The sequence below is a fragment of the Podarcis erhardii genome, assembly GCF_964252035.2.
Source record: "Podarcis erhardii genome assembly, chromosome: 15".
Classification (NCBI taxonomy): domain Eukaryota; kingdom Metazoa; phylum Chordata; class Lepidosauria; order Squamata; family Lacertidae; genus Podarcis; species Podarcis erhardii.
This window is the reverse complement of record NC_138505.1, coordinates 41,573,854-41,586,575: the sequence shown is the minus strand read 5'-3', so window position 1 is coordinate 41,586,575 and position 12,722 is coordinate 41,573,854. Positions and strand designations below refer to the sequence as shown.

General features: G+C 47.9%; 1 protein-coding gene across 18 annotated transcripts in view; it reads left to right on the top strand.

Moving 5' to 3' along the window:
* The window catches only part of NCOR2 (nuclear receptor corepressor 2), a 359,962-nt gene that overhangs the window by 165,918 nt on the left and 181,322 nt on the right, over positions 1-12,722 (top strand). For all 18 annotated transcript variants that reach the window (XM_081841565.1, XM_081841560.1, XM_081841545.1 and 15 more), the window contains exon 8: positions 639-691. In XM_081841565.1, coding sequence (XP_081697691.1) covers positions 639-691 — 53 coding nt within the window. The remainder of the gene's footprint in view (positions 1-638; positions 692-12,722) is intronic.

Below are 12,722 nucleotides of genomic sequence, written 5' to 3'. Positions count from 1 at the left end.
CTATGTGGCAGAAGCTGTCCAGCATCTCAGCTGCATCTTTGTCAACTCTGCTTCCTGAGAGTCTTTTCAAACTGGAAATGCTGAGCACTGATTGTGTGGAACCTTCTGCATGCAAAGCTTGTTCTTTACCACTGAGCTGTGGAGGTTGCTCTGTCCTTTGCAGCCACACTCCCCACATCCCCGGCCAATCCCCTGAGTTCCCATGTGTGCAACGTGAACATTTTCTTCCACAATAAAGTGAGTAATAGCCTACCCCTCCCCAGCTTGCTACTCTTTGCTGTGTTGCACATGGGGCTTCAGAGGAGTTACGTTGCAAATTGCTTGTTTCTGAACAAGCTTGCTTTTGAACAGTGTATTCTTAGTTCTGCAGTGACTCAGGCAGGCAGCACCTTGGGGAAGAAAGTAGAAGCGAATGGAGAGGAGAAGCATCTCAGGTGATGGTGGAAGGCTGTGGGTGGGCGGTGGAGCAAGTGGGCCTTTGGCACTGACGTTTGGAGTTGTAGGGACTTAGCGTGCCTTCAGCTCCCTGGGAGCCAAAGCTCATAAGCGGTACAGGGTGCCTTGCTGTCAGCGCTCCATAATTATGATATGCTAGCCCACGCTGTGATTTACACTTCAAATTTCCTTTTCCTTTTCAGCCACTCTACAACCAACCCTCAGACACAAGGCAATACCATGAGAACATTAAAATGTAAGTACATGGCAATAAAGTCCTCTTCCATCTCTTTCTCTCTACCTCCTCCCCGCCTTCCTTTCAAATGTCTGTGCATTAGTGAGATTAAGGCAGGGGGAGAAAGAGATTCTTTGCCCTTCCTGCCTCAAATCTCTTCCTCCGCAGCCGAGACAGAAAAGCAGGAGGGGACATCTCTCCTGTTTGCCCTCGTGCTGCGTTTCCTGCTTTTGAGGCTTGAAGCAGCAAAATGTCCTAAGTGGTTTGTCATTTGGAGTTAGAGGAGAGATGGAGCAGGGGTGGCTAGAGTGTTGTGGGTAATTGCTGTGGAAGGTGAGGGTGGGGTGAGGGAGGGAATCCGCTGTTGGAAAACAGGAAGGGGTGTGATCAGAAGGGAATTGGGGGACGTTTGTGTGCCTGTGTTTGCATGGGAGATTTGAAACGACCTGAAGAATCATGGCATTTTTCACCATCCCTGAGCAGTTCAGCAAACAGGATTCTGCACTTGCACAGAGCTCGTTCGGGATGTCTGTAGAGGATCCTGCACTAGCCATGGGAGCAAGGTGGCTTTTGTCAGCACAGCCAGAAGATTGGGACAAGGGGAGTGAGGCCAGGTCCCTTGGTGCTCAGGTCGGAAATTCCAACCTGACCCAGAAGTTATCCTGAAGTGAAGCCTTGCAACTTAAGTCTAGTTTCTTGTCCTTCCCCCAAAGAGACCACAACCACAGTGTGTCATCTTAGAGCAGCTCTTACAGCAGATCAGGTGTGGGTTTTGAGTTGGTGTAGATCATCAGGCTTCCTCAACCTGGCCACATCTGGATGTTGTGGACTAGAACTCCTATCATGCCTGATCTCTGGCCATGCTGGCTGGGGCTGATGAGAGTTGTTGTCCAACTGAGTCTTGGAAGACTGAGCCAAACTGTAGCGAAGGTTGTGTGTAAAAGAGACAGACAGACAGACAGACAGACAGACAGACAGAGATGAGGGGAGGGAGCTGGGAGCACTGTGCTTTATCTCTGTTGTTCTGGTTCCATCATTACATTAATAGGTTGGCTTTCCTGATACATATTTGGCGTTTGAAGCAAAGGAAAGGGTGGCACCTTCCATGTACAGAAGCTGACAGAACTGGCAAGTGACAGGAGAATACGCTCAGTCGTACTGAGAGCAGCAGGCTAACATAGGGGCCACATGGCAGGCTGTGTGCGAGATGCATCTCTCTCTTCCTGCCACCGCCCCCCCCCTAGCTTCTGCTGCTTGAGTCAGCTGCCTCGCTTTCCTTAACAGTTGTGCTGGCCCTGCCTTGGCTATAATGCTCCCTGGACCTGTTCATTATTGTGGGGGCTTTTAATGTTCTCCCTGGTGTTTTGTTATTAGCTTTGGGTTGGGATGGCTGACGGAGTCCCAATATGTGTTTTTGGAAGGCTGGGAGTTGTTGGGCAGGATGCTGACATTCACACAGCCGTGGGCAGAAGGAGGTTGGGCTTCCATGATGGGAGAAGGACAACTGTGAACGCCTTTCTTCCGCCTCATCTGGGGCGGCCTAGTAGGCTTGTTGCCAACCTCCTGCGTTTGTGGGTGCTGCAGGTTAATGTTACGCCACCAATAATAAGATAATAAAATCCAGGAATTGATCCAGAATAAGCAAAACTATTTCTGCCATGCATCACCAGCTGGAGGAGGTGGGAGAGGTCCCCTGTTGTGGACCTACAGATTTCAAACCTCGCTGCAGCCAAGACTGGAGAGGTGGGGTGAAGGAACAAACCAGCCCCCGCCCAAGTTCTCTAGTTCCCAGGCCTTGAGTGCTTCCCCTTCAGGCGGTGTGTATGTGAGACAGTATTGGAGTTCTTTTGGTGCGCCAGATGCCATGCTGCCCAGGAGGCTCCCCTGCCAGAGCTGGCCAGGGTGGTCTTTGGTGTGGCATTGCATTTCCTATATTTATATTCTTCATGTCTTCCATCATAGATCCCAAGGTGGCATATACCAGTTACTGACCAGATCCACACCCACTTAGCTTTAGCAGGGTGGCGGCTCCTTATGCCTTCACGCCAGGGGTAGGCAACCTAAGGTCTGTGGGCTGGATCCGGCCCAATCGCCTTCTCAATCTAGCCCACGGACGGTCCGGGAATCAGTGTGTTTTTACATGAGTAGAATGTGTCCTTTTATTTAAAATGCACCTCTGGGTTATTTGTGGGGCATAGGAATTCATTCATTCCCCCCCCAAAAAAATATAATCCGGCCCACCGCATTGTCTGAGGGAGGGTGGACCGGCCCATGGCTGAAAAAGGTTGCTGACCCCTGCTTCATGCCATATGCTGGGACCCTGAGATACTGGTGCTGAGGCAGTGTGCATGCCCTTTCCCACCACCAACCCCAGACCCTGATAGGTGCAGCTCAGGATTTAAAGGCCATTTGTCACAGTCCTTGCGTGTTTCCTAGTGGCTCACCTCATTGGATAGCTTAAATACGGTTCTTGTCAGCTGTGGGTGGCTGCCCTGGCATTCAGGAACGCACTGAGGGGAACATGAAGGTAATGTATATCCTCTGTGGTCCCCTCTGGAGGACTGTCCCTTGCCTGCTCAGCCACAGTGCAGCTAGAGGAGGGAGTGTAATGCTATCACCCTAAGAACAGCCACAGCAGACTTGTATTGCTGCCCGGAGGCTGTCAGCCCAAGCCAGTGAGTGGGGAAATAAAATTGGAATGGACTGCTGGGTTGGCATTTGTGGCCCTGTGCAGCTGAGACTTGGCACAGCAAACCTGGAGGGGAACAAACACCAGAAGCTGCCTTATATTGCGTCAGCCCACAGGTCTGCCTGGCTCAGTATTTCCATACACTGGTTGGCAGCAGCTTTCCAACGCAGGGCCAGACGTACCTGGAGAAGTTAGGGCTTTCTGCATGGAAAGCAGATACTCTGCCACTGAGCCTAAGGCCGTAGTTGGACTGAGAAACAGCATTGAAGACTGCGAGAAGCCCTTGCCAGCCCCCTAACCTCCTTTTGCCTCTTATCTTTGGCTTCTGCGGTTGCAGTGCCGCACAACTAACAAGGACTAGGAACTTGTCTTTCTGTGTGTTTAACTAAAATGAAAGAAACCATAGGGTTGTATCCAAATACGTTTTACTCAGTGAAGTTAGCCATCTCCACCAGTTTTAATGGGCATACTCTTGTGTATGGCTAATGTTACCCTCGGAAGGTAGCCCACCCCTGATTTAAGTCATGTAATCAATTCTGAGGCTGCCCAGGGAGCCTTTGAGCCCAGAAACTCCTTGTCCTCCTATCTGTTCCCTCTCCTTCCATCTCTTCTCCCCTCCTTTCACTGCTACCAAGGTACGCCATTGTTGCATTTTTGTGGGCCTGGAGATGTGATGATGAGTCTCCATTCTGGCATGTCATTCTTAACAATTGGCCCCATAAGGCTGCCCTCGCTTCCTGTGCACAGTGTGCCCTTTTGATCCACGTAACCAATGCCTGGATGTTTAATGTTTCTGCCTTTTAACAGTGCACAGTTAAAATTAATTTCATGCCCCAGTTCATTCCTGCATCTGCAATTTCAGGAGCTTCTAAATCATTACATTCAGCTCCCTGGGAGACCAAGATGCAGTGTGGCTTAAAGAGCTTCACTGTGACTTTGTACATTAGCTGTGGTGGTAACACAAGAAGCTGCCTTAATGTAAAATCTGGCCTCTAGTGAGTCCAGCCCAGCTTTGGCACTATTTTGACTTTCAGTGTCTCTCCCAGACCTTAGGCAGACAGAGGCCTTTCCCTTCCTTGTAGCAGAAATTGGGTTCAGGGGAATGCCTGCCTAAACAGGTATGTCTTTGGGAGCTGGCGGAATGCCAACTCTGATGGAGCCTCATCAGTATTGGCATCCTGCCAGCTCCTAAAGACTCATCTGTTTAGGCAGGTGGTCCCCTGAGCTGATTTTATTGATCTAGCTGTTCTTTCTAAACTGTTGGGCTTTTTGATTGATAGTTTTATTGTATATTTTAATTAAGGATGTTTTGATTCCCCGGTGCACGGCTATTGTTAATTTTAATTATATCTTGATTTTAGAGTTATAAACTGCTTTGAAGTCATTTTTTGTCTTGTAGCTGGGGCAGTGTATAAATTAATAAACAAATAACATGGGATCCTTTAGCACAAGGATGGGAAACCCACGGCCCTCCACACACTGTCAGATTCCAGGTCATGTCATCCTGGCTGAGGCTGATGGAAGTTAATGTCCAGCATATGAAGAGCCACCTGGCTTGGTATTGTCCCCACTGCGTGGCAGCTCTTCTCCTGGCCTTCAGGGAGGAGTCTCTCCCAGCCCCACCTGGAGATGCCAGTAGGGGTTGAGCCTGGGACCTTCTGCTTCCAAGGCAGGTGCTGCAATCCCACTGCTACCAACCCCTCCTTGGGCTACAGCTTCAAATGCCTTTAGCCTGGAGTGAATCTAATGAATCTGCACCGGTAAGAGCTAGGCTATAAAAGGATTGCATTCCTACTGTTTTCAATTATTAAAATCTTGCTTTTGGAGGCTCTCTCCTTCTTTGACCTTTTTGCCTTCTCTTCCCTGTAATATGCTCTGTTTCATGCTGAAGGTATGCAGCAAGTTGCCAAGGTGGCCACATACTTGCATAGTCTTCTTGGGTGCTTGATTCGCTTTCCCCTTTTAAACACAGCTGGCAACCTCCTCAATTAAAAATTCTCCCCACGTCCCTTTTCTGCTCCCTAGCATTCAGAGTTTCCCATTCCGTTATTGTGAGCTTGCAAGAAAGTGTTTGGATGAATTATTTAAATGCTTGAGAAGCATGTTGCTGGCCTTGGTGGTTTCCTTCTCCCTCAACCCCTGACTCCCAAATACTATGTACCATTCCCTCTCCCCTGCCCCACCTCAACCCAAGTGGATGAAGCACCAAGAACTGTGGCGAGCAAAGTATGAGTAGGAATATAGGAAGCTGTTTTACAACAGGTCCTTCTACCTGTCCCTCTAGGTGAAGGGTAGTCAACCCGGTGCTTTCCAGATTTTGCTGAACTACATCTCCCATTATCCCTGGCATAGGGACATAGGAAGCTGCCTCATATGGAGTCCGATTCTTGGTCCACCTAGCTCAGTGTTGTCTACACTGATTGGCAGTAGCTCTCCAGGGATTGAGAGGGGAGGCATTCCCAACTCTAGCTGGAGATGCCAGGGATTGAACCTGGCACCTCCAGCTCGAAAAGCAGGTTCTCTTCCCCAGAGCCACACCCTTTCCGCATATTCTATGAGTCCAACACAAAGGGCTGGACCATTGGCCAGGCTGGCTGGGGCTGGTGGGAATTGGGAGCCCAGTAGTATCTGGGGAGAACCAGTTTGGCTTTGTGATCCTTCTTTAAACCAGAGATGCCAGGGGTTGAACCGGAGACCTTTTGCATGCAATATGCAAACTCCTGCCACTGAGTTGCAGAGCACCTCTGACACACATGTTGGTGACTTGTGGACGGTGGTTGTTAGTTCACCACACCTCAGCCACTGTGATGTCTCAGCAGAGTCTTCAGAGATTTCCTGCTCCAGCACAACAGCTTCTTCCAGAGTCCCGGTTAGGGGAAAACTCCTCTGCCACACAGCTAAAAGTAACGAAGTGTTTCTGGTCTCCAGACACAAGACAAAGCTGAACACTGCTATCTACTAAATACAGATCTTCTGGTCTCTGTAGTAAAGATACATAGGTACAGAGAAATCCGCTAACACTGTCACCATGCTAGCTAACGCTGCTCTGTAAAACTCGCAGCCTCTTCCCCGGACTCTCACAGATTCAGAGTCAGACCCTGACAGCAAACAGGGCAGCATCAGGATTTGCATCAGGGCCCCCATGCATACAAGAACATAATGAAGGCAATGCCCTAGAGACCATTATACCTATCTCTGCATTCTTGAACCAAAGGGAAGGTGAATGACTTAGCAAGTCGTACACTCAAACTCTGCTCTGTTGCTGTGGTAACCCAGTGCAACTCAGAAGGTCCAGGAGCTTGGGGGATGTGCTAGCTCAAGACATGGACCAAGCACCCATGGATCACATTACACCACCAACACACATATAAATCTTTGAACTGAGAATTAAGCTTCTTCTCTAAAATGCAGACCAAACGAAATTACCCTCTGTTCCTGTTTACTGGGGTTGCCTCATTCCATCCAAACCCGCCAACAGAAATCTCTTCCTAGACTGGAAGAGCAAGTGGGTTGCTCCTCTTCAGCTCCCGGGCATCTCCTTCTGTTTTATTTCTGCCATCTGAACCGCCGGCCCTACCTGGTCCCCTTCTTTCCGTTCCCCTTTGCCAAGCTCTCTGCTGATGTTGATCCTGGCTTTTGGATGAGTCAAAAGGCTTCCTGTGTAATGTAATACCTGCGATAAAAGTTTGTGACCACCTAACAGACATGCTTTTGTCTCTCTCTTGGCTCCAGCTTCGTCTCAGGAAAGCTGGCCTCTCTTATATCTCCGCTGCCTTTATCTCTCTCCTTTCCCCCGCCAGCCACTCCCTGGCTTTGGGGTTTTTAATCTACGTGCAGCATACGTTTACACAATATACTGAAGCTGTTAACCCCCCTGGAGGCTGGCCAGAGATATTCAGGTGGCTGTGGGCCAGGGAATACAAAACACCAAACTTCTTTCACAGACTCCCTTTCCAAAGAGCTTGGAACTGTGCCCGATGAGAGCATTAAGATGGAATTGTTCTCTTTGCCCAGTGGCTTTTAAGCAGAGGGAATAAACTTTGCTTATGCTGGCTATTGACCCTACAGACGTTTCACATAGAAGCTAGTACAGTGGTGCCTCGCAAGACGAAATTAATCCGTTCCGCGAGTCTCTTCGTCTAGCGGTTTTTTCGTCTTGCGAAGCAAGCCCATTGACAGCTTAGTGGATTAGCCCTATTAGTGGCTTAGCGGCTTTTAGCGGCTTAGCGGATCCGCTGATAAGTGGCTTAGCGGCTTAGAAAAAGGGGGGGGGGGAGTCGGAAAAACTCGCAAGACATTTTTGTCTTGCAAAGCAAGCCCATAGGGAAATTCGTTTTGCGAAGCGCCTCCAAAACAGAAAACCCTTTCGTCTAGCGGGTTTTCCGTCTTACAGGGCGTTCGTCTTGCGGGGCACCACTGTACTCCTCAGGAAGGCAAGTAGGTGGACCTCCAACCCTACAAATATTGTTGGAAGGCTGCAGGATCCCCATCTCTGATGTAAGGCACTCCAAAGTTTGAACCAGGAGCTAACCCAGAATTGTGCTTGCCCAGGAACCTCTTTTTAGGCTGTGAAGGGAATCTGGGTGTGCAGCATCAGCCTCTGTCGTGGGCAAGCAGCATGTCCAGCCCAAGTACAAGTCGGAAGAGCCTGGTCATGCTGCCTTGGCCAAAGCTAGTCCCCTTGCCCCACTGCTAATAAACCTAATTTCCCTTGTTTTGCTCTCAGCCTCCAGTTCCTTCCTCTTCATATATTGCCTTTTGAATTTTAGATTGTAAGTGCCTTGATGCAGAGACCTCCCCTGTTACATTTTTGGAAATGGTACTAAATGAACTTCTAATTTTTTTTTTTAATGAAAGTCAGCTCCGAACCCTGCAGCTGTCTTTTCATGCAGATAGCTTCCCACGGCAAAAGGGACAGCTGACATTTAAAAAAGCAAAAAAACAACAACCCTGCTACTTTTTATATGTAAGCACCCCTCAAGGTCTGGGGGATTTTTTTACAATTTATTTTTAATAAAGAAGAGCCCGTTAGAGCCAAAAATGTAACCTCTGCATAGCTTACGAAGGTGAGCTTCTGTGTGCTTAGCTTGGCCCCACCCTCTAGGACTCCCCAGCGCTTCTGCCATCTCTGATTTTCCTTCCCTTTTAATCAATGTAAACAGTTAGAAGATCGTTGCTGGGGAGGTGATGGCGTGTTGCAGTTCTGACCTTTCTAAAGTGCTGTTTGCAGTCGCTGAGCGCCTCTCCCACTGGTGTGTGTCAGTTCTTTACCTTCTGCCGGCTGCGCTGCAGAAATTCTGCAGCCTCGCTTGCTTGCTGTGCCTCCAGGGATGGCGACATGTGCTTCCTTCGATACATGGCCCGAATTAACCTTCTCGCAAACGGTTTCTAAGTAACGGCAGTGGCACATAGCGAGGACTGTCTGCAAAGCACACCAGTGCTCACAGGAGCCTTTTGAAGCGGAGTGGGATCCGCAGAGTGCCCCCTCCCTCGCACAAGGCGTGGTGGGGTGCAGAAGGTAAGGAAACCAAGACAGCCCAGCCCCTTTGTAAATGCTTTGCAGCTTTTGAAACTCTTTGCTGCCTTTGCAAATGCACAGAGCCAGCTCAGCCTCACTCACTCCTCCATATTAACCTCCTTGGGGATCCAGCAAAACTGAATAATTGAGGCAGGTATTGTAAAGCCCTTTTGATGTGCTTGGAGTCTCTGTGTTACGGCTTCCTAGTCTCCTTCATTGCTCTCGGATTGGGCCAGCAGTTCCCAAGGCTTCTCCCCCACCCTGTTTGCTTTTGAAAAAGATTGTTATTGACTATTTCAGCTGTCTTGCCCAGAAGGGAGAAGGTGAGGCTGCTGGGATGGTCTTCTACTCCCTCTCCTGCTGTCTTTCTCTCTATGCCCCCCTCCCCACTTTTGGAGCCGCTCCCTTGTACATGTAAAGAGCACCAGAAGCCCTTCTCCTTACCCTCAGGGGTTTGATTTCTGGTCTGGTACCTTTAGCACACATGGGAAGGCCCTTCACAGATGACCGTCCTTAATGAGGGCAGAACAGGAGGAGCTCACCTTTGCTGCTGCCTCATTGCACCAAGTGCTTAATTGGGTTGTTGCTTTGTGGTTTTTGCACAATTCCAATGGGGTTTTCTTATTCATCTTGTGTATTACTACATTTATATCCCACCTTTTTGCCAAGGAGCTCAAAGGGGTGTACCTGACTCTCTTCTCCTCACCACAAGCGTGTGAGGTGGGTCTGGCCGAGAAACAGTGACTGGACCAAAGTCACTCAGTGAGTGTCACAGCTGAGTGGGGATTTGAACCCTGGCATTCAGGGGCTGAGTCTGACACTCTAACCACTAGGCCACACAACAAGATGGGAATAGGATCTGCTGAGCAATTAACTTTCACAAAACTTTCACAAAAATATGCAACCACAATGGTATAGGGTAAACTGGGTTGGCTCTCCATGAACACCTATTATTAGGATAAACACCCCTTAAACAAATAAGTTGTCATTTAATTTGATGTTTATTAGTTGCCTCATAATGAATTCTTATTTATTTATTGCATTTTGTACTCCACTTTTTCAAAGTAGTTTCCCAACCATTTTGTACTCACAACAACCCTGTGAGATATGTTTGGTTGAGAGATGACAACTGGAAAAAGTCACTTGATGAGCTTTCTGGCTGAGTTGAGGCTCCCCACTCCTGGCTAGCTAAATTTGGCAGGTGGGAGGGGTCACCCATCTGTCAGTCACCTGACATTGGGTATGCTGTGCTTTGAAGCCCCATTTGTTGGGACTTCAAAGCACAGGGTGGGAAAATTGGAGATTTAAAGGAGCAGTGCAGGGCTATTTGAAAGATTTTGGGAAGCTGCTTTGTGGTGTTCCATTAAACTCATGATTCTCATAAGTTTAAAGGAGCAGTGAGAAGCTGCTTCAAAGAGCAATGCTGGGAGAGGGAAGTGGGAGTGTGCCTTGCTCCTGCAGAGCAACAATGGGGAAATTAAGTTCCTGATTGTTCCTTTGAGGTGCTGCTCTTATCTTCCCCTTATATGGCAGCAAGTGTAGAATGGGTGAGCATGACTTCCACTAAAATGACCTCGCAGGCGAAATGGGGAGGCCCTAGCAGGCCGCCTTTGACCCGCGCTCCTGAGATCCTCCAGCCTTGTGCTGCACCATTTTGGTTATACGTAGCACTTTCTCAAAGTGCTTTATAAAGATAACGTCTGTTATTCTTATGAGAGCCCTGCAGAATAGGGTGTTGTTATTATTCTCATGAGTTTGGGGGGGTGTAGCTGAAATTTAATGGTTTTTCTAACTCACTGAATAAGTTGCTATCTGGGCTGAGACTCGAACCTGGGACATTCAGTTTATCTCCCCAAGCCACTGCATGATACCAAGAACTAAGCCTGGGGTCCAGAGGCTGGATGCCCAGACCTAAAGATCTGCCATTTATTTCATGTTTGTTGTTCCTACTGGTTTTGTTTTATTTTTATTTAATAAATTTGTATACCACACTTCACAGCATAGCAATACAATATAAAAACACAAATAAAATACATAATAAAAACAAGAAGAAAAACAAACCATTAACACCCCCCTCCCACAAGCACATTTAAAAGGCTATAGTTGTTGACCAGCCAAAGGCCTGGTTGAAGAGAAGTGTTTTCACCCAGCGCCTAAAGATATGTAATGAAGGTGCCAGTTGAGCCTCCTTGGGGAGAGCATTCCATAAGCGGGCATGCCATCGCAGAAAAGGCCCATCCTCATGTTGTTACCCTCTGGACCTCTTGTGGAGGAGGCACACGTAGAAGAGTATCAGATGTTGATCTCAGGTCCCGGTCAGTTCATATAGGAAGAGGTGGTCCTTGAGTTAGTGCAGTCCTGAGCCATTTAAGACTTTATAGGCCAAAATCAACACTTTGAGTTGGGCCCAGAAACTAACGGGCAGCCAGTGCAGTCAGACCACCATCGGTGTAATACGCTCAAACTGTCTTACCACAGTGAGGCACACCTGGCTACCAAATTCTACACCAGCTGAAGTTTCCAAACCATTTTCAGAGGTGTTACTGTTGTGTTACTAGCAATTCATTTCTTATTCTGGCCTTCCTACTGAAGGAACCCAGGGCAACAAGCACGAAGTTTATAGGGACGGGCTTGTGGGCATTGTCGTACTGCTGTTGTTTAGCATTCAGTGACTCACAGTTGTTGCCCCCCCCCCTGAAAAGCTTGATTGTTGCTCCCACCATGAGACCTAGAAACATGCATGTAAAATAAATCAAGCTGAAGCATTGTGGTACTTAATTAAATTGCAGAGGCAGATGCTGTTCCAAACAGCAGCGGAGGGGTGATGTTCTCTTGTTGTTTTTAAGCATACCAGATCAAAACGGAACAGACTGCTTTGTAATGGAATTGTTTAATGGTGGACCTGCTTCTTCTCTTGCCCTTCTTGCTGGCTGTAATTGGGTTAACCACAGAGGGCTCTCCTTCTGCTGTTGCTTTTGCTTATAGGGGTAGAGGATTTTTGATTCAGAGGGTCAGCTCCTGTTTTCCAGTTGAAAGGAGGAAGCTGCTACCCTGCCAAGCAATACCTTGGAAATTGAGTCCTATTTTTACATCAAAGCCTTTGCAGCAAAACTGGAGAAAATGGGGCTCAATTTGGCCATTGTTTGGGAACCTGGTGTTAGCTTGTCACCTCATGTAGCTGGTTAAAAAAAGGCCACTTCCACAAACTATGTATGTACCTGTCCTGGCTAATCGTTTGAGTCTACTAGGGCACAAAGGGAGGCTTGGAGCGGGCTCAGCTTTGGTGAGAGTCACACAGCTGTGGCAACAGATAGCAAACATAGGAAAGATAGATTTTGATTGGATGGTCTCTGGCCCGCAACTGAAAAGTCATATGCCCCAGGTTGGCCTGATGATTTTCAGAGCTCAGTCAATTAAGCAAAGTCACAGGGAATCTAAAGGGCTATTGCAGCACGTAACTTCGCTCGCTTGCACGGTCATCTGCCTCGAGCCACACTTATTCTTGGGTTGCACCAGCTGATTCCTGGGTGGCATTGAAGGCAAATGGGTTGCCCTGCCTTCAGCCCAAAGAGATTTAGATTTATGTGAGGAGTGACCAGGCAAAATTTTGGTCACATGCAAATATCTGCGGCTTTTCTTCACTTTAAATATATGCTTGTTTTATACCACTTCAGCTGTCTTAGCTTCCCCTAAAGATTTCTGGTAATGGTAGTTTGCTGAGAGTGTTGTTAGAGAATCCTAATTTTGCTCTCTTGAAAATGCTACTATTCCCACGATTCTATGAATGACAGTTTATCTAAATTATTATATAAAAGTAATATATAGCAGTTGTTTGTTATACTGTA